Source organism: Carya illinoinensis, chromosome 16 (assembly GCF_018687715.1).
Source record: "Carya illinoinensis cultivar Pawnee chromosome 16, C.illinoinensisPawnee_v1, whole genome shotgun sequence".
Classification (NCBI taxonomy): Eukaryota; Viridiplantae; Streptophyta; class Magnoliopsida; order Fagales; family Juglandaceae; genus Carya; species Carya illinoinensis.
Window position 1 is genome coordinate 11,449,343 of NC_056767.1, and position 22,472 is coordinate 11,471,814.

At 35.6% G+C, this 22,472-nt stretch overlaps 2 protein-coding genes across 9 annotated transcripts; both read right to left on the reverse strand.

Moving 5' to 3' along the window:
- Positions 1–343: 343 nt before the first annotated feature.
- Positions 344–5,104, reverse strand: LOC122299087 (26S proteasome non-ATPase regulatory subunit 2 homolog A-like). Its single transcript, XM_043109018.1, has 10 exons — positions 4,934–5,104; positions 4,694–4,805; positions 4,580–4,600; positions 4,002–4,076; positions 3,144–3,302; positions 2,120–2,227; positions 1,945–2,049; positions 1,723–1,863; positions 555–623; positions 344–409 (listed from the first exon to the last, which is right to left on the reverse strand). Exons 5-10 carry the CDS (start codon positions 3,273–3,275, stop codon positions 359–361), a joined length of 606 nt encoding a protein of 201 aa, XP_042964952.1. The 5' UTR covers positions 3,276–3,302; positions 4,002–4,076; positions 4,580–4,600; positions 4,694–4,805; positions 4,934–5,104; the 3' UTR covers positions 344–358.
- A 644-nt stretch (positions 5,105–5,748) lies between these two features.
- LOC122299085 (actin-depolymerizing factor 2-like) lies at positions 5,749–10,578 on the reverse strand. 8 transcript variants are annotated; one of them, XM_043109010.1, is made up of 5 exons: positions 9,633–10,578; positions 8,489–8,875; positions 7,000–7,725; positions 6,228–6,493; positions 5,749–6,091 (listed from the first exon to the last, which is right to left on the reverse strand). In XM_043109010.1, the coding sequence occupies exons 1-5, from the start codon at positions 10,389–10,391 to the stop codon at positions 5,941–5,943; spliced, it is 2,289 nt and encodes a 762-aa protein (XP_042964944.1). In that variant the 5' UTR covers positions 10,392–10,578; the 3' UTR covers positions 5,749–5,940. The 8 variants fall into 8 exon arrangements, 7 of the variants coding, with proteins under 7 accessions (XP_042964944.1, XP_042964947.1, XP_042964946.1 ...); XM_043109013.1 differs by having other exon boundaries at positions 8,489–8,898; positions 9,633–9,769; XR_006239575.1 differs by lacking the exon at positions 5,749–6,091 and adding an exon at positions 6,734–6,803 and having other exon boundaries at positions 6,439–6,493.
- Positions 10,579–22,472: the final 11,894 nt, after the last annotated feature.

Genomic DNA, 22,472 nt, shown 5'->3' on the forward strand with positions numbered 1-22,472 from the left:
AATTCACGAACCATTTTACTACTATTTACAATTTTTTTTTTTTCATTTCATCTCATTCTCCAAGCATCTCCTTAGTAAGAAGGTTGTAGGGGTTAGGCACCTAAGCTTCTTTGTGCTCTAAGTTTAATTGGAGCTTCTAGTCTCAGTCTTCCCTTAAAGAATAGGCTACATGTGTCTTCTTAGATAGGGAAAAGTTGATACATGCATTAGGAATTAAGTCTATAATACTTGTGTTGATCTTCATTTGAGAAATAACTACCTTACAACTACCTTATAACTACATTATAAAATAAAAATGAGAGAAAGAATACAGAATTACTATTGTACAGGACAAGTAGACAATTAATAGAAAATTCACCTAGTAAAGACATCTACGACTGCTAGCTAAGGAATTCAGAAGAGGGCTGGCCTGAAATTAGACAAAATTAATTATAGAAAACTGAGAATTGCAACAAGAGAGAGAGAGAGAGAGAGAGAGAGAGAGAGAGAGAGAGAGAGAGAGAGAGAGAGAGAGAGAGTCAAAATTTGGGAATCGGTCAAATATAGAAATTTACCTTCTTGTGTCCATGGAGACATGTCCCTATCGCGCAAAAAATCGGGTCTATCATGACGAAATGTAGAAACTGAAATTTGAAAAGAATAACTTTAAGAATTTAGATTCTAAAAAGGAAGAAAAATATTTAACCACACTATGTACCTATTGCGGTAGTCCGGTAACGGACTACAAGAAATTAGCCCTTTTGCAGCGCTTAAAATCGTTGCAAATACATTCAAAAAACGCTGTAATTGATCAATTGCAGCGTTATTACCCTCCTTGCATGTTCGACAGTATAAAAGTGATATTTTTGATCAATAGCAACGTTATTGAAAAAACGCTGCAAAAAACTTCATTTGCAGCGTTTTTAAACCGCTGCAAACTAACTAATTTCACGCTGCAAAAGGCCACCCCATGTGACTGCCATGGCGCTGCATTTGATCAATTACAGCGAAATTTATCCTTGCTATATCATTAAATTTTGCTGCAATTTGTGTACGTCAAAAGCAACATACCATTCTAGCGCTGCATTTGATATTTTTTGCAAGGACTAAAATCGCTGCAAATTTCCATAAAAACGCTGCAAATGTGCCATCTCAGAAGCAACGCATGCTTTTTTGTTGCATTTAACATTTTTTGCAAGGACTAAAATCGCTGAAAAAAATAAAAAGCGCTGCAAATGCCCAAAAGCAACGCTTGCTTCCTTTGTTGCATTTTGCATTTTTTTCAAGGACTAAAATCGCTGAAACTGATGATTTGCAACGAATTTTGGCCTAGTTGCAACGACTAAAAATCGCTGCAAATACTTAATTACAAAATTAAAAAAAAATAATTACTACTGAAACATACAGTTTCAGTAATTAATTAATCTGTATTAGAAGCAAAGTTAGTATATCTTCTAGGATTTAATTCCCTTTACTTAATAATAAAAAGGGTACATAGAAAATAACAACAAAGTACCCAAGGATCCTTACCCAAGTCAAATTATAAATTCATTTACATTATAATTTATATAGACGGAGGGGTAGCTTGATACATTTTAAAGTACTGCTAAAATTTCTAGGATAGTCTTATCTACGTAATCACCTAGAAGTGCCAGAGCCTGATAAAAGAAGTAGAGTAAAAAAGGAGATACAATTCAAGATCATGTGTTCTCTGTGCAAAGGAAGATATTTAATAGAACTCACAGGATCACAATCATTCTTGATGCCACAGTTCACAATCCCAACTCCTAATAATGCACCAGAAATAACATGGTTGTCACTTAGGTGGAAGTACTTGTCAATTTGGGCAAGTCCAGCGTCAACATCCCACAGTAAAATCATACTCTGTTATGACAAGAGGAAATGAGAATCCAACTTATAGGTTGAAGAAGTAAGAAGAGATAAACTGGGCAGTAAAAGACATACAAGACTTGCTGCAGCACTAGTCTTTCCATGTTCCTTATTTTTGAAAAGCCAGTTGGCAGAAGAGCCACCACTAGAACTGTCTGATGGGACTGTCATTAACTTATCCTGCAACAAAAACAATCAATATCACAAAAATTCACACCATATGTTATTTCTCAAGCCTATAGCACATTACCTGACCAAAGCCAGCATTTACAAAAGCATTAACAAAGGTGGCAGCAAGGTTCTGTCTAGCCGAGTCAACACTTGCACCAGCACTAGCACGGCCTTCAAGCAAGTGTGCCTGAGAAAATACATGAGAAAGCACATTATCAAAAGGGAACTCACATTTATCTTAACACATAATGAGCACCTAGAACATCTCTCTCTCTCTACTCTTTTGGCTCTTCTTTTCTTTTATACATTATATTAGGGGATGATGTCACATCAGGAGATGATGAAATGATGATATTAAAAGACTTGCAAATAGGATTTCTTTGCAATTAGATATTAATAATAAATGAGTTTATTAAGAAAAAAACTACATATGTAATGCGCAAGAATGAACAAGGAGACCATCAAAAACAAAATCTATTGGCAGCAACCACTTCTAGATGGTGCCATAGCGTATTGGAAGAATCATAATTGACCAAAATACATCACCAGATACATAGAAGAACTACTCGATGAAGATGCTTTTTCAACAAGGAAACAGAGAAATCACAGCAATCACCCACTAGCTTTCATCTTAACCTATAAGCAGAACGTGGTTTTCACTAAAATGTGTGTGGACCTCTTAAAGAAAGAGCTCCACATAGCATGAGCTTCTTTATTTAATAACTACCCTTAACAGTATATCTCCCAATAGAATGATGACACCATTCAAGATGAACTCAAGATAGGAACTTTCAGCAACAGTTTTAGCACTTTCTACAAGATTTCTTAGCCCAAAAAGAATTCCTTAGAAGATCATATGCACTTTTGCCAAAATACACAAAGTACCATAAAAAACCAGTGGAAATCACATGTGAATATCAAAGTTTAATAATCCCAGTTGATGGAATTCCTCTTTGAATAAAACACTAAAGAAACATTGCAAGAGTAGTTACATAAAAAATACATAAGCATAACCAGGCTCTAGATAACCCAAGTAAAGATTATGAACTTAAGAAGAACCAAATCATATCCAGCATTATTGATTATACAGATCAAGTCCAGACCTTATAGATATCTTCAGGAGATTTAGGTTCCATAACCTCAATATCACGAGCAAGTGTAAGATAACCTTCGCTTAACTTGGTGTTGTTTATTATATCCTGTAACACCTCCCGATCATCATCATCTGCAGCCATCTCATCGTCTAGCTCAAATGTAATACCCTGCATCAAAGAACAACAATACGCAACAACTACCAAGTGTAAAAATTTGACGTGTATGAGTAGCTAAATTTATGTCTTCCAAACAGGAGGGCAGGCCAAAACAATGTTGGTAAAAGCAGGCTTGAACACCAAGAGCAAAGCACTTACCAGAAGTGAAGCCCATTATGTGCTTTTTTTTTTTTTGATAATTAATAAGCCCATTATGTGCTTTTTTAGTGAGCTTAAATCGCAAAAGCACACTTCTATAGTTTCTTGAAAAAAAATATAAAAACATCAGTCTTAAGTATTCTGGACCATTCATTTGCGTTAAGAAAATGAATGCCAAATAAGAAAAAAAAAATAAGTGTAAAAAAGAAGGAAAAAAAATGCCAAATCCCTCCTATTGCATTAAGTATTCAGAATCTCAGATATAATTAAAAACTTGCATGTAAAGCATGAATTATAAGGTAATCCAAATAGAATAGTGGATGCAGAATGAAAAAATAAGGAAAGCAATCTACGGTTAAATTGGAGGATGAACATAAAACAAATTATTCAACATTCAACTTAATAACATATAGTTTTGCTTGGAAGGTAATCCATATCATAAAAAAAATGCACCATCATATTATGGAGCATATAAAAAAAAATTTACCTAATCTAGAAACCAAAAGAAAAATGCATTGCATATCTCCAATTTACATTAGACGAGTATAGTACCTGCTCTTGGAGTATGCTCCTGGCCTCAACAAGTTGAGCTTCAAGTTCAAGCTCCCTCTCAGTTGATTCAGAAGTAACTTCAGCACCTTTCTGTGCATCTTGCAATTGAACCATACGCTCCTTCAAATGTCAAAGCATAAACAAGAAAATAAATTAACATCTTACTGTCCATAGGAATCATAAGATGAATTGGTAGAAAAGGCAAAAAAAAAAAAAAAAAAAAAACCTTTATGGAAGTCATCTTATTTCGGAGACTTTCCTCTATTTGATCTCTAGCCATGTGAAAGGGCAGGTCAAAGACATCCTGCATGTATTGAACTCTTAACATATAGCGCCATAATCTTTCATCATCTTTCATCAATGCACCATATAAACGACATTGATAAACTAATTGGACATGTCAACAGTGCAACATTGAACAAAAAGTGATCAACGGAACTAGAGGTAATCAGACACGTTTACACAATAAAATAGGACAGAGATTGAGGCCAAAGCACTTGCCGCTGTCTCTGCTCACTAGCAGAGTCTCTAAATTCAACATCCCGCTGCCTCTGTTGAAGCAACGAGTATAGACAATTGCAAGTTCTCGCAACAGAAACCTGCGAAGCACGGAAAAAACAGGTTAAAGTAAATAAATGATATCGTATACAAATCCGAGCGAAGCAAAAACAACGATCAACATCAAAACGGACCGGATCATTGGCGAACAGATCGAGAGAAGCCGGGAATCCGTACGTAACAAGCGTCCGGTTCAAGTACTTAGCGCAGTGTTCCAAATTTCCCACATCGGCAAATGCGTACTCTCTGGAGCACAAATCAAAACCATAAACATCAACGCTCAATAAGATACATGCCTATACATATAATGTGGATATATAGCATGGTAAATGTATGCTGTGCAAAAAGAAACCCTAAACTGTTGAGAAGCTCACCCGATTGTGGAGCCGGACTGAGTGGTGGCAAAAGGAGCCCCTAGCGACGGCGATACAGAGAGAGAGAGAGAGAGAGAGAGAGAGAGAGAGAGGTGAGGCCAGATTTGGGGAAAAGGAAATTTCCGGCATGGGGTTTGGGGGAGAAGGAGGGGGCGGACATCGAGGTGAGGTGGCAGTTACGTGGTGGGGTCGCTGGCGACGGGCTGTGCCCGGCGGCGTGGGTTGAGGGAGGATCGCTGGGGGAACGAGAGCGGGGAGACAGAGAGAGGGAGGGGGGTGTCTGCTGGAGGGAAAACAAAACATAAATTGGGGGAAAAAAAATTGAAACTTGGCGCCCATGTCAATTTCGACTATATTTAGGCGCTGCAAACGTAATTTTACAGATACAGCGACTTAAACCGTTGTAAATATTAGATATTTCGCTGCAAAAAGGTAAATCATGCATCGTTTCATCTTTTAAGACCAAAAAAAGCGGCGATTTAAAAAATGCTGTAATAGATAACCTTTTGCAGCGATTTTTTTTACAACAATATAAAAATCGCTGCAATAGGCCTATTTTCTTGTATAAATGACAAACGGTGAAAAATGGTGAGGATATGTATAAATGACAAACGGTGAAAAACCACGGGGGAGTACGTGCCAATGCCAAAATTGATCCATGCTTAAAGGGCATTAGATGAAACACAAGTTGAAAACATAGCCATGGAATCCATTCCATACTGGGAAATGCAACAGAATAGCCTGATCTACGACGCAAAGTAGGGTTCAAATAAGCAAACAATTGAAATTATTATGTACCCCCATAAACCAGCATATAATAATAAGTGTATAATAAATTCACACTAAAAGGTGATAACCCAATAAAACCACAAATAAGAATTCAAGATGTTTTAAAATGTGAAAAAAAGCCATCATCATAGGATTAAAGCAAGTAATAAGTTCCACAAACTATAAACATTGAATCAGACAGTTGGAGATATCTCCATTGCATAGCTGGCATTTTACTTTCAGTTAGACCGGCTTCTAATAACATCGAGGCCCATCTCGGTAGGGTCGGTAGCTTGCAACTCCACCTGAATACCATCCAACTCTCTCTTGAACCTGTCCTTGTAGCTCGCATAAATCATCTTGCTTCTCACTTTCGCAGTATCAGGGGACCTTCATAGCATGGTACATCAGTAAGCACAAGAGACAACAAATCAGAGAATAGAACATGAGAAAGCATAGTAAACTCAGTGACACTAAATATACATATATATATATATATAGGTAACTCCGTGACACTAAATATTACCAAGTAATGAACTCAATCCGGCTCCTTGGGACATTCTCTTCTGTCACAAAGTCAAAGTCATACACAGCATATCGGCACTCATCAGCAGGAAGGCTGGCAGAAAAATCCTCAAAACTATCACTTGGTTCACCAAGCTTCTCCACAAAAACCTGCTTTTGCTTCTCTTCAATTTTGTAAACAATAAAGCGGTAAGTTCTTTTTGCCTTCAGATCTAAAAACCTTAGTTTGCAATCATCATGTACAGCCATCCCAGATGCGGCATTTGCCTGCAGTATTGGACGAAAGATGTGCATATGTTAATTACCATATTTTTGAATTTCTATATTTTCATGTTTTTAACATCAACAAAATGTTCCACCCTACACCCCATCAGTTCTTCACCAGCAAATAACCAAAAATTAATGCTCAATAATTATAAAACTAGTAAAGTTATCCACCATCAACCCACAACCTCGTGATTACCAAATAACTATGAACAGAAACGTAAGGTCCTTGTTACTTTTTACCCTCCTAGCATATGCATTCACTGCATTACCCATATCATCTTTATTTTTCTCACTTTTCCCTTCAAAGTCCCTGACAAAGAGAACCCATGTATCAAAACCACGTTGTGGAACTCAATTATTAACTCATAAATACTACGTTACTACGAGGTGAATGATAATTAAGTTTTATAATTATATGCATCTCTACTATTACGATACAATGATAAACAAATAGTTGAAGTAAAGACTTTCCCATTAAGCAATGTTTGGTTTAAATTGTAACATACCTTTTTCTTGATAATGTGTTGTATGGTGGCATTGAGGTTTCCTTCTATCATTGGTTGAAAATCTCTTTCATTCAATAGTAGATGCGTTTCGGACATGATCGTATACACTCCCTTCAGCTTAGGTGTTTTTGTACTTGTCGAAGCAAACATTTTTAATTTGGGGCATCCAGTTATTGTTATTCTATCCAGAGATGGCCATTCAAAAGCATGATTATCTTCGGTGTAAAAACATTCCAACTTTTGTAAATTCATGAGCTCGAGGGTCTTCACTAGAGGAAATACAATCACATCTCTATTCTCTTCATCTCCTAATTCTTTTGCAAGGACTGCTTCCATTTCATTGCAGCCATGTACTTCTATTTCCTCTAATTTCACAAGAAGTTCTGCTATGGATGGTGTGAATAAACATTTCAAACTATTACATTTCCATACTTGTAGCCATCTCAAGTAATTGAATCCCTTAATATCTCGTGGGCCTTTCTTCCATATATGCAACAACTTCGATAAATATCTTAACGACAACTTTGTCAAATTGTTGAAGCTATTGCTTTCTTCAGTATTTAGTCCCTCAAGTTCAAATATCACTTCCAATGAATCACATTGATATGCAGTAAGTTTTTGTAGATTTTCCAAACTTTCAATCAAGTTGTGTGGAAACAGAGACAACATCTTTGTTTGATTTTCAGTCTCACTCACATTTTCCTCCCCTTGATTTGTCAACGTAATCTAGCAAAACATAAAAAAGTGTGAAGGAGTACATAATCTTTTTTTTTTTTTTTTAATGACACATTCAAGCTAGGCTTGCAAGAGGACAATCTTAAGCTCAACTTCGATTTGAGCCCCTAAATTACCATATTTTCTAATTAAATTACATGGCCAAACTAGCAAAATCAATAATTTAATAGTGCAAATAACCAACTTTTATTTATTTATAGTCTAATGGAACTCTAAGACCTTTAAGCCTAATGTGGATGTTGATATGATTTCATTTCATCATAGTCCATCCAATCTCATTTCAACATCCAAACATCACTCAAACACACACTTTACAATTTTAAATATTCAACTTTTTTATTTAATCATTACATAATCATTAAAAATCTTCTAAATTTCCAAACAAAACACAAAAAAAATTCAATTTTCCAAATTAAAAAATATATATTAAAATAATAATAATTTTATAATATTTGAACTTTATAATATTTTTATTCAACATTTTCTCTCTTATTTTTCAAAATCCCATAAAATATCTTAACTCAAACTATTTTACTACTATTTATAAACTATTTTACTATTATTCACATATTTCTCATCTTATGATCTCAACATCCAAACGATGCCGAAATGAATTGTCCAAAGTTCCTATGGAGTTTTAGTAAAAATATATATAAAAAAAAAATAACAAGAATAAAAATAATTAATGCAATCTTTGAAGTGTTTCAAAAAAGTTATAAATGAAAAGAATAATAAATAAACCTTAATCGCATACCTTTTTGTTAATTAAGTCTTGCTTATTCTCTCCGAAAGAGGAGCTGCTATTTCGTTGGGCTGGACTATAATTCCTGCAACGTGGTACACAAGACTCCATGCATTGGTTAAAACGTCCTGAAGATTCTCTTGCCGATGAGGAGGCGGCACTAGGCTCTTGGGCTCTTGGATCCAATTCTGCATCCATCTTTCTTTCATTTCTTCTGTTTTTAACTTCTGAACCAAATGTTTTTAAGTTTGGACATTTGGACAATTCGATATTCTTTATGGATGGCCACTTAAGAGAATGGGCTTCCCTACTCAAAATATCAACTCTCCTTTCTTCTCCAGCTTCGTACTCCCTTTGAATAATAATTTCCATCAAGTTGCATTCCCATAGTATAACCTCCTGTAGTTGCACAAGTAGTTTTGCTATAGAAGCAGGGAGTAAATTTCTCAGTGTATGACACTTCTTGATATTAATTGATATTAAGTTTTGAAAGCCTTGAAATCCTTGTGGAATATTCTTCCACACATGTGACATCCTAGACAAGTTTAGTAAATGTAGATAAGAAAGTACTGCTAGGATAGGCTTGCAGTTCTCTTTAACCTTTAGTCCTTCCAGATCAAATACCACTTCTAGTGATCTACAGCCTTCTACATTAAGGGATCCCAACTTGGGTACCCACAAAATGGTGTTGGATGAAAATAATTTATGAGCGACGGTTGTTGGTGTAGTGCTACCTCCTCTTTCAACTTGTTTAGTCCATTAATTGAACCATTAAAATATTGTTAGTAGTTTTCATATATAATATGTATTTTAACATAGGAAAGTAATATGATGTTTATTCCCTACAAAACAATATTCTTGAAGAATTATTCTATTCATAAGTTGATGTGTAGAACACATTATTCACGTCATTTAAATAATAAGATTTGATTTGGAAGATTCAAATTTTAAATCTATCTTTCAAATCAAATCATACCATGTAAGCTGTGTGCGGTTTACAGACTTTAGAATAAGAGTAATCATTCCTAATTACAAATTTTCCAGCAATGTTTAAAACCATTAAACTCTTTGTTGGGCTTGGCAACATGTACAAAAAATTTCAACTAATCCACATAGAAAGTGAATCATATATGTGGTGGTTACTGGGAGAACATACCTTAACTGAATCCGTGGAATTACAGATGCCAATGAGCCTTGGTAAGTTATTTAATGATAGTGACTCCAGGAGATGGAAGGTATTAGGTGGAGTAACATCCGATGCGCCTTCAAGTAGATATTCTAAATCTTCACATCTAGAAATTTTTAGATCCTTCAAGGTGCATGGTAAAATTCTTTTTTGCTCTTTCTCAAACCAAATATGTTTTGAATTTTTTGCAATATCCAACCACAAAACTACAGCTTTCTTCAACAGTGAACGAAATGTTCGGTGTTCCCCAAGATCACTTGCATCCTCTATTTTGAGTCCCAAAGTATTTTCAAATAAATACCTCCCATCGTCTCTACCATTTATATTAAATCTGAAATCAGAATTACAGAAGTCCAATTCTTCTGGCAAGCAACAAATACTTGGTACACTGATTTCTAAAACCACCAGTTGATTGGAATAAGGAATTAGTTCAGTGAGGCTTGCATTATTATTTGTCACTTCTCCATTTCCTTCCATCATAGTCGTACATCCCCAATTCGTGAATCCTTCAACGTACAATTCTTCTAGTTTTGATAAACCAGAAAATACACCTGCTGCAATTCGCTTTTTAGAATAATATCCCTTCATATCTAGTAACTTCAATCGACTAAGATTTCCTATTTCCCGTGGCAATACAACATTGGAATTAGGAAAGCCAAGAATTTCTAAGTTTCCAAGGGTTCCAATTGCCGACACATCTCCTAAAAGACAATCCTCCAGATTGAGCATTCGAAGGTTCTGGAGGATCTGGATTGATGGTGGTGACTGATGCGACTAAAATCTGACTCGAATTAATGAATCAAAAATCTAGTGCAGTTTTACCTGCAAGTATACAGGCGTTGTAGTATCTTACAGGATCGAATCCACAGGGAAAGGTTACTTAAAATTAAACTTGTTGAAAAATGTGAAAAACTTCACAAAGAGAAAATAAGAGGATGATATGTACAATGGATGGAGAAGTGCAATGAAAATCAAAATTTACTGGTCGTGAACCAGATTCATGTTTGTTTGTTGGATTTAAGTGCAGCGATGAAATGTAAGGAATTAAAATGCAAGAAAGTAAATTAAAATTGCTGAAATTAATAGACTGAAATTTAAAGGAGAAAGAAAAATAAATGACATTAATTTAAATAGAGGAATTAAAGGTGCAAGGAGAAATAAATGACAGTAATTTAAATAGACAGAAATTAAAGGTGAAAGGAAAAATAAAAGAGCATGAAGAAAAATAAACTTGCAAACTCCAAACGATGAACACAAACGAGAGAACGGAAAAAGAAAGGCTCAATGCTACAACCGAAAGAATAAAAACTAAATATGAGAAGTAAAACAAGTAAACAAGTAAACAAAAATGAAAGTGAAACAAGTAAACAAAAACTAAAACTTTACGTGGTGCTACTACTAGATTCTAAACAGAAAATAAAACACGAAAACAAGAACTTCAAACTGAAACTCCCCCTCCTTCCCTCTGAAAGCCGAATGAGATAACAAATAAACAGAAAAAAAAAAACAACTTCCTACTGCTGTCCGAATAAGAATACAAAGCAAACAGAAAATAAAACAAACTTCACTCTGCTGTCCCGAAGGAGAATACAAAGCAAACAGAAAATAAACAAACTTCACTCTGCTGTCCCGAAGGAGAATACAAAGCAAACACAACAAGTTCAACTCCTACTAAACTCCTACTGCCATCCCCCCAGCTGGTCTCACTCCAGCTCAAGTGGAAGTCCTTCCGTCCCCCATCCGAATGAATGAAAAAAAACAGAACTCTTTCAACTCCTTTGTGCCTCCGTCTAAAAACAAGGCCCCCACCAATACCACTCAAACGAAAAAGAATTCCACTCAAAGCAAAGCATCATTCGGTCCACTCAAGGTAAGCATCATTCGGTCCACTCAAGGTAAGCATCATTTCTCCACTCAAAAGTAAAGTCCACCATCAAAGCAAAAGCAAGCTCCACCCAAGCTGTCCGAAGTTCCAGCTAAATTCCTCAATTCCATCTCGGCTGCACACTCCTTTATTCTCCCTCTCTACTCATTACTCTCCCTCTTGATGAGCCGAAGCTACTCATTACTCTCCCTCTTGATGAGCTGCTTTCTTTTCTTTAATGAACGAAAAGTATGAAGATGAGCACTTCTTTCTAAAAGTGTTGTGTGTTGTCGTGTGAGTGGAGTTGCTTTGCTGTCCATGCAAGTTGTCCGAATGAATCAGTTCCAGCTACTCAATTCCGACTCCCACCTTTCTTCCTACGGGTCCCAAGCAAAGCCAGCCTCCTTTTTCAAAGCAAAGCAAAAGAAGAAGAATAAAAATCCACTCATTACTCTTCCACTCTCCTTTCCGTCCAGCCTTTCACCTTCACTCGGCAACATCTCACTTCTTTTCTTTAATGAAAGGGTCCACGTTCAGCACACTCATTCCCTTCTCATTTTTTCTTCACACCGGTGCACTTCTTCCTCTTTCCGTGTTCTTTCCTTTTCTATCTTTGTCGAGCATTATATATATATACATATCATCAGATTACTTTAAAATTCCATGCTCACCCACTCTCACGCCTATTCTTTGGCTTTTGCTTTTTATTTGTTTGCTCATGTTTTCTTCACACGTCTCTCCCTCTCTCAACTCAAACGGAACCTTTTCTTCTCCTGTGCCTCTCCGTGAAGTGCCAGCCTAAGTAAAGTAACATAGCACTTGGAAAAAGAAATAAATAAAAAAAACTCTGCAGGTCCCTTCCGTGCTCCAGGCTCCTCATGTCCGAATGATGAAATGCTTGTGTGTGGTTTTGGCATGTTTGCTTCGTGTGAGTTGCATTTGGCATGTGCATGGTCTAGGTTGCTGCACTTTGTGATGCTTTTCTGCATGTGCTGTGTCCAAAATGGTCTCCGAAGCCTCATTCTCTTATTCAATTTCTCTATCTCTTTCAATTTCAGATATCTTTCCGTCCTTTCCGGCTATAGTCTTCTCCAAAGTCTCAACAACCGAAGCCTTCTTTGCAACTTCTTCCCTCAACCCATTCATCGTTGCTTCAAGCTGAGAAACCTCAATGACAATCTCATAATTCCTCTGCTCCATCTATTTGATGCGGAGTAAACTCTAGCTCTATCTCAAAATCAGCATCATTATCTTCATCTTCATCATCAAAATTTTCGTTCTCTTGATTTGGCTGATCATCACCATCTCCACCATGTAGAACAGAAGCAAGAAATCGTCAACAGTTCCAATTGGATTTATTTGAACTGAAAATAAAAATAACACTCAAAAAAAATAAATTAAAAGAAAAATAGATTATCACAAATAAACTATATATGTGAGGAAATATTGTCCCATTAAATAATAGTTATAAAATTAAGCATAAACTCATGCTTTTAATCAATTTAAATCATAACTCGTATTTATGCTTATTAACTATTTTTCCATCTAAAACCAATAATAATGTCATGATGAATTTAAAATACATTGGTTTTAAATAGCTAAAATATGCAATATTTCAGCTCAATCAGTGACGATGTTAAGGAGAAGCAACATTCTTGCAAGGACAACATCTTCAGCTCCTTCATCCCATTAAATAAATTGTCTGGGAACGTTTCTGACTGGTTTAAACATGATAGTCGTAAAAGCTGAAGTTTGGGACACTTCAACTCAGTAGGATGCCCTTTCATTTCTCCAAGTAAAAGAGAAATTGCAGTGTAACTGTCATATGATCTATCCGTCGATGGCCAATCTTTGAGTCCTCTGTCCAACTTTACCATAAAACCATTTTCTTCTCTGGATGCAATTGATATGGCAACATCTCTTACAACATCATGCATTTTGATGCATTCGTCCTTACCGCTATCCAACAAGAGATTTGATCTTCTCAGATTTTGAACTATTGTGTGGACATCTACTCTTGTTTGTTCCACAGTAACGAAGCCTTTAAGAAACCTTTTTGCAACACCATACCTGACTAAATTTCAATCGGAACATCATAATCTTCGGGATACAAACAACATAGTAGAAAACATGATTTGGCTTCATCACTTTCTAAGTAATTGTAACTGAACTCTATGCTGGAATACACCTTTGGATGCAAACCATAGATATTTTGTGGGATAGACATTTTAAGTTGTTGAAGTGCGGCTTTCCACTAATTTTTGTCTTTTTTGTTGCTAAGAGCACACGTCCAACTGTCGCAATGGCAAGGGGTAAACATGCACATTCATTCGCAACCTATTTTACAATTAAGATTAGATCGGAGGTATTGGTACAATCACCTACCATCTCTATGAAAAGATTCCATGCTTCTTCTTCAGATAAAAGTCCAACTGGAAAAATCTTTTGAATTCTCATCCAATTGCAAGTGTCTTCATTTCTTGACGTCAATAAGATTTTGCAGCTCTTTTGTTTAACTGCATCAATAACTCCAATAGCCGCAAGATCAAGTGGTTCCCAAACATCATCCAATATTACCATAACACTCTTACTATCCATCAGTCTTGAATATAGCTGAGATGCCCTTCCAACTAAAGTCTTCTCCTGAAGTTTAGGACCTAGCTACTCAGCAATTTCATCTTGAACTTTTATCAAGTCCGCTTTTTGGGACACTACTGCAATTGCCACTTTATTAAACAAACTATCAGCTTTGACTCTTCTAGCTATCTCTTTGGCCATTTCGGTCTTTCCGATCCCACCCATACCGCATAATGCAATCATGTCGATCTTCTCATCCCTTAGAGCCTCCAAAACATTTACAATCATTGATCTTCTCGATTCAAAATCCTTAAACTGTTCTGTGGATGTTGATTTCACTCTTAATGGAATTTTAATATTGTACACCCGATCATATTTTTCACCTTCTTTTAGCAAGTCATTGATAGCTTGAGTATTCTTTTGAGCTTTCTTACCCAAGGAATAGCGTAGCTTCAGATCCGGACATGAACCATTCAAGCACATCATATTAGCTTTGACATCTACTTCATCAAGGAATTTCTGCACTTCTTCAATTTTTTTCGCCACATTCGTCAGCCACGTCTTAACTTCACTTGGTACCACTTCTTGATTACATTGGGCTCCATCAACAGATTGTTTCACTGCCTCCTCCTTCTCACGTAGCCTCAGAAATTTCTCTTTGAGAATTGCGATACGTCTCTTGTAGAAAATAAGATAGCCAAACTGTTCTCCGATTGGACCAACCGAGTACTCTACTATTTTTTCTACAATTACTGGAATAATTTCCATTTTTCTAAAGATAGTTTTCTTTTTTTGTATTTATATAATAGGACGAAGTCTGCCTCTGCCCATTTAGAGATCAATGAAGCAATACAAAAAATTAAAAAATAAAATAAATTAGTGAAAAATTCGGGCAAAAAAAGATATTAAAGAAACACCCAAACAAAATGAGTAGTTTTAGGAGTATAACACTGAACGAGCATATGAACTTATTAATGTCGACAAAGATGACCACTTTTGGGGCACAATGGGTGTAATCCATAAAGTTGGCCCTTTGGTGTAGTATAGAAAATTCACTGAATGGACCAGCTTTTTTTGGTTTGTAAGCCAGGTTGTTTGGGAATTTAGATAAGAGGAAAAATTCTTATTGCAAAATTTTTTATAATTACATTTCTAAATATCATTCAAATATAAAATATTTTTCAATTTCAAATCTTCAATTTTTCATCTAATCATTACATTTTTTAAATAAAACACAAAAAATAATACAACTTTTTCAAATATTCAGAACAATGTTTAAACTTTTATATTTTTCTTTAATTTTTTTTTTCTCTCATTTCCTAAAACATAATAACATATCTTAACTTAAATCAATTTACTATTATTTACAAACCATTTTATATTATTTACAAAATTATTGTCTCACTTCATAACCTAACAATGCCCAGGACGGATTTGGAGCATGAAATGAGATACAAAATTATCATATAATCTTATTTTATCTCGTCTCATTTATTTTTAAACATAATTTAATTACAAAAATTTTCAAACTAATCATTACAATTTTTTAAAAATAATCATTACAACTTTTTCCAACTTTCAAATAAGAAATAAAAAATAATTCCAACTTTTTTAAATCATCAAACGAAAATTATATTATCAAACTATATTCTTACAATATTTTAACCTTATAATATTTTTTTATTCAACTTTTTCTCTTTTCTTTCCTAAAACCCAAACAATACTCAACTCAAACTATTTTACTACTCTTCATAAATGATCTTACTACTATTAACAAAATTTCCATCTCATCTCACTTCCCAAACCTGTCCTAGTCTACACAAAATGATTTTAAAATATTTTTGGAAACCGGTTTTAGCTCATTATAAGATTTGAAAACAAATTTCCAATCTTGCGCCATGGAAAGACTAACTATATAATATGTAGACTGATTTTATATTTATCCTTATTTAATATGTAAAAGGCTTATCATAGAAGTCTCAGCTTCGAGTAATGCTACATATAGTCACTTTTATGTACTCTTTATGCACTCTATTGATGTGATTGATTGCATTAATTTTTTTGATGTACAGCCAATCACATCAGTAGAGTGAGCAAATGAGTATGCAAAAGTGACTGTACATAGAATTTTTATTTATAAAAATATTCTCAAGTGACAACCAAACACTAGAAAAGAATTTGTTTTCTTGTAAAAGAATTAATTTGCTAACAAAATTTCTATAAAACAAATGTTTTTATCCAAACAAACGGACCCCAGCCAAAATTATCTTTGTCCAAAAGTTTAGTTTGGGATATATTCATGTTTACTAATTTTGACATTTTTTTTTATAAAAAACTAAATTTCAAGCCAAATATCTTATAAACATTCAAAGATAATATTTTAAACAAAAATATTTATCCAATTATTTACTTAAGCTATATACTTCTACAAAATTAAAAATTAAACAAAATTAATTTAAAATTTACAACTCAAAAATAAAATACATGCATTTCAATTCTATTTGTCCAGTACGTTGGGTGGCGGGACGTTGCAACGCAGCTTGCTGCCCAAGTTACTCTTATTACACTTCTTCAGTTGGTGGCACCTCTACAATTGGATTCTACCTATGTCCTCATCCTATTACTCTTCTTCAAGTTGATTAGAGTTTGGTATTGTACTGTTAAATGGACAGAAGTACTAATACTGTGTCTTTAGACCAACAACCCCAAAACTACACCAACTGCTTAAACACAACATTTATAATAAATGTGCCGCCTCATAGTTTCACACAGCTCAACACTACAATAATTGTTATCGTTGAGTAATTATTTATTTATATACTTAACTTATTTTAATTAACTATCAAAATAAAACTTGACATTTTTCTAGATCTTGAAAATCATCAGTGAGCAAGTTTTTACTAAATTTCAAGATAAACTTAGTTTTTATGTTCAGTCAAAAACTTATGTATTTGAAAGGAATTATTATTAGAAAATTCTAAATTTTCAAAGAAAGTATTTACATTTCAAACACATATATCAATATAATTTGGATTCTATGACAAAAAAGCAATCAAGATTCATTGAAAGAGAGAATAAACAAGAACGAAGTGCCAATACACCCAAGCAGAGAGAAGTATACGGCACAATTACAGATCAAAGAAGTATACGGCACAATTACAGATCAAAGTGTTGAATTTTGTGACTTTTGTAATCCCACACCGGTGGGAAATAAGAAAGAGGCAGAGTTTTGAGATTATAAATAAGAGGCTTAGCCTCTTAGTTTAAGTGCACCAGTTGAAAGCTTATCTAGTAACTTTTGACTTTAGTTAAATTCCTCTATTAACCTTTTGTAAAAAGGGAAGAGGTGTAAAGTTAAAGTTTTACTAGTGGGGTAGCTTTGTGGGTGTGGTGAGGAGAAAAATTGTGTGATTGAAACAATTTTTCACATAGTGAATTTTCTTCTCTGGGTCTGGTGGTTTTTTCTCCTGTTTTGGAGTTTCCACGTAAATTTCTTGTGTTGTTATTATTTCTCTATTTTTCTTGTTATTCCTGCAAAGGGTAGATCCTAGGGGAGGCGAATTTGGAAGGTCCAAATTCCCAACAATTGGTATCAGAGCTAGTTGACCTGTACTATTCATACAGGCAGATCACTCATGGGAACTCTCGCTTGTGACTGTGTCACCGAAACAAGACTCTCCGACCATGAGTGACGGTGCACCGGTAGAGACGGTGGCCGGCTAGTCTGGTAGGTACCATTGTTAGGTGACATAGGTGCGGCCTATGATCAGCAACAATTGGTATCAGAGCCACTAGGCTCTTTTTGTGGGGTGGAGCTTTGGTGTGGTAGTGTGGATACGTACAGTCTAAGGAGGTTCTGTCTAGGAGATTGGAAATTTTAAGTGTGTCCATTGTGACCCTCCAATCTTTCCTAGGAACTGATTTAGTGAGGTACTATTCATTTCTACAGTAAATTCATCAAAGTAATGTCAGGAAGTAGGCCTTCAAATCTTGTCAAATTTGAGGTGGAGAAATTTGATGGGAGAATCAATTTTGGCTTGTGGCAAGTACAAGTCAAGGATGTCTTGATTCAATCAGGATTACACAAGGCATTGAAGGGCAGACCAACACATGAAGTCAGCACCGGTACTAGTGTGACTGGTGAAATGAGCAGATCTAAAATGAGTGATGAAGATTGGGAGGATCTGGATTTGAGAACAGCAAGTGCGATACGTCTGTGCCTAGCCAAAAATGTTCTTGCAAATGTGCATGGAATATCTACGGCAAAGGAACTTTGGGAAAAACTCGAAGAGTTGTATCAGACGAAGGGCGTCTCAAATCGCGTGTACTTGAAGGAGCAGTTTCATACACTGCGAATGAGTGAAGGTACAACTATTTCAGATCATTTAAGCGTTCTCAATGGCATTGTCGCTGAGCTAGAAGCTATTGGAGTTAAAATTGATGATGAGGATCAAGCCTTGAGACTCATCTGGTCTCTTCCACCTTCCTATGAGCACATGAAACCTATTTTGATACATGGGAATGAGAAAATAATTTTTTCAGAGGTTACCAGTAAAATATTTTCTGAAGAGAGAAGACTAAGTAGTGGAAATAATGTTCCACTTGAGAACTTAGCGATGGTAGCAGCTGGAAATGGGAAGATGAAGAACTCCATGAAGAAGAAAGTAGTCTGCTGGGAGTGTGGACAATCTGGGCACGTCAAGAAAAATTGTCCAAGAGCTGGAGCAGGTTCGGCAAGTGGCTCCAAGTTAGTAAATGGAGATACTGGAAATGATGCTAATATTGTGTCTCTCTCCATGGAAGATTTTGCTCTTTAAAAAGAGACATGTACATCCTCATGGCATGCCGCTAATTCCCAAAGTTGCCATGATAGAGGATGTGTTAATATTAGCTGGTCCACAAAGTTTGCACACAGGCATTGGTTTGGCATTGATGCATGGTGTGTGGTGGAAATTCATGTCGATGGCTGATGAACTTCCAGGAAAGCCAAACGTGGAAGTTACACCATAATTTTCAGCAAGGTTGTTTTCGACATGGGCCGAAGTGAAATGCTTGGAATTGGTTTATTCTGAGTAGGTATGCTTTTATGGTGAAGCATGATAGCGAAAGCTATGAAGATCTTCATTGAGGTGAAGTTTGGCTGTGGGACCAGTCAAAGTCACAAGGTGGAGATTGTTGAATTTTGTGACTTTTGTAATCCCACACCGGTGGGAAATAAGAAAGAGGCAGAGTTTTGAGATTATAAATAAGAGGCTTAGCCTCTTAGTTTAAGTGCACCAGTTGAAAGCTTATCTAGTAACTTTTGACTTTAGTTAAATTCCTCTTTTAACCTTTTGTAAAAAGGGAAGAGGTGTAAAGTTAAAGTTTTACTAGTGGGGTAGCTTTGTGGGTGTGGTGAGGAGAAAAATTGTGTGATTGTAACAATTTTTCACATAGTGAATTTTCTTCTCTGGGTCTGGTGGTTTTTTCTCCTGTTTTGGAGTTTCCACGTAAATTTCTTGTGTTGTTATTATTTCTCTATTTTTCTTGTTATTCCTGCAAAGGGTAGATCCTAGGGGGGGCAAATTTGGAAGGTCCAAATTCCCAACACAAAGAAGTATTCTATTGAAAAAAGAAAATAGCTTTGAATTGAAACAAAAAGATGATGCAGAAGAAGGAAAAGTTTCTGGGACTAACCTCTACAGCCTTCTCTAGAAAGCAGAGAAGTATAAGTATGGCACAGAACTGTAGGAATGGATTTGAGAAAAAAGTGATGTTGGAAAACAAGAGCAGAGCAGCAGCAAAGCGATATTGAGCAAAATGTAGGGGATTGACCATCATGCCATGTCTCTACTTATAATATGAGTCTAAACCCCTTTTGCAAGAAAATGAGGATCTGGTTCTTTCTTGGGAATTTTGTTGATGATGTTCTTTTCTTCACATGCATTCCTACATCCTTCCTTGCAAACCAGTCTCAAGAAAGGATATATGTAAGCAAGTGCAGATTCATTTTTAACTATGGCAACTCACCATCATATCGTTAATTAGTTCTGAGAAAAGTAAAGAAGAAGGATAAACTATAAAAGAATAAAAGGAGAATGGAAAAGAAATGTGATTCTTGCTTGGCCATTTTGTCATGGAAGTTCTTTTCTTTACAAGCACTCCTACCTTCCTTCAAAATCTCTCTCAACAACTATTTCTATTGCATATATGGCATATGGGGTCCATACTTCATACATTCTTGTGGTTTTCCCTTAGATGTTATTAAACTTTTCAAGAAGAAAAAAAGAAATATTTACAATTTATACTAAAACTACAGTATGGAAGAGAAATTTCTACTCAAAAGTTGTCGAGTGTTGTGAAAATTCACTTGTTCTTGATCAATTGGAACTTTTTTTTTTTGAGTAACTACGAAACACTTCGCATGAAACCAAGAATGAGTAAGTGTTGGGGAGCTGATCAGGAAGGGCAACTTTATGTACAGCTAAGCGTTTTATTTTTCTAGCAGATAATAGAAAAATTTATGCAAACAAATCTCGAACACCCAAGTGAGGTAGATACGAACATCCCTGTACACAAATAGAATGAAAAAGAAAGAAAAGAAAATATTGGCAAAGAGAATGTGATTCTTGCTGGCTATTTTGCCATCGATCAAAGTTTCTTTTCTTTACAAGCATTTCTACCTTCCTTTCAAAACACTCCCCAATGGTATAAAAGCAGAATCCACCTTTACATTCTTCTTAAAAACTTCTGAAGTTTTTTGTTGCATACTTTGAAAAATTGATTAAGAGAATAACTTAGATTCTAATGTGAAGTTTTTCATTGCAGCCGTGGGTCGTTTCTTCGAAAATTATAGTCCAGTATCGAACTCTATTAAAAAGACTGGAAACTATCGGTCTAGATGGTTTATCCAAAAAAATGGAAAAAAAAAACAAAAATTGATGGGATTGGAACTAATACAACGTTTCTTGTGGTTCTCCGCCCATTCAGATACTTTGGCACAATACAAGCCTTGAGACTTTTGAATCTCTTGCTTACGAAGCCACGATTAAAAATGTTGTCTTCAATTTGGGATACTCCCGTGAGGTTTGTCTATTGTAGTTTGAAAAATTTTATTTACAAGCCTTTATATTGACAAATATCTTAGCGCTGATGTAGAAGCCTTCAACATCAGTTCAGTACAAAAAAAAGAAAAGCAGATTGGGTTATTTTTATTTCTGACGACACTAAAATCGCCGGAAATAATCATATTTTTATTTCACCCAGAATTTTGTGGGTATTTTGGAGCCGAAATTGAAGACTTTTTCCGGCGAGTTTTGGTCGCCGCAATTTAAATCCCCTCCTTCCCCACTTTCCCCCTCTCTCTATCTTGCTCTTTCTCTCTCTTTTTTTTTTTTGATAGAAACAGAACAATATCATTGAATAGAATCAATTACAGACAATTATCAAGCCATAAGGCTTGAGAAAGAAAGTCTGGAATACTATACCACCACATCGCCATATCCTCCACTCTCCAAGCATATCTAGCAAGAGAGTGAGTTGCCATGTTACCTTCTCTATACACATGAGTAAAGGAAACATGCTGAAAAAGACTAGAGAGACGCTGCACTTCAGAGAACAAGTTTCCAAGCAATGAATTAAGCATGGTGTGTTGTTGTAAAGCTTCAACCAAAAGCAAACAGTCACTCTCCACTACAAGATGTGAGATACCCATTGTAGAACACAACTGTAAGCCACGGAAAACAGCTAACAACTACACAGCTTCCAGATCAATAACATCTAATTCCAATTTAGAAGCAGCCATAAGGAGCTTACCAGTAGAATCCCGAAGAATAACGCCTATACCAGCCTTGTGCAGGTCAGAAAACAGGGCACCATCAGTGTTCAGTTTGAGAACCCCAGAAGAAGGAGGCTTCCAACAGAAATGAGTTCGGGTTTGGGGCGGAGATTTAAGAGCAACCAGTTTAAAACTCTGCAACAGACCCAAAGAATGTGAAATAACATGACTGGGACTCAAACAAACGTGGTCAAACTCCCATTTATTACGCCTAAACCAGAATGCCCATGCAATGCAGAAAAAACCAGCCAGAGAATGAATATTTGGAGTCTCAACAAAAGAGAAAGCCAAATCAGTAAAACTAGTTGGTGAAAAAGAAGCCAGAAAAGGAAACAACTGGGACCAACAAAACCGGATCTGGGCACAACCAAAAACAGCATGCAATAAATCCTCATCAGAGTGGAGACAGAAATAACACGATGCAGAAGGAAGCACATGTTTTTTCTGCAAATTAGTCTTTGAAAGTAAACTGTCCCTACAAGCCCTCCATGCGAAGATCTTAATTTTATTAGGAACAGGAAGCCTCCACAAAGCTTTCCATAAACGCGTATAC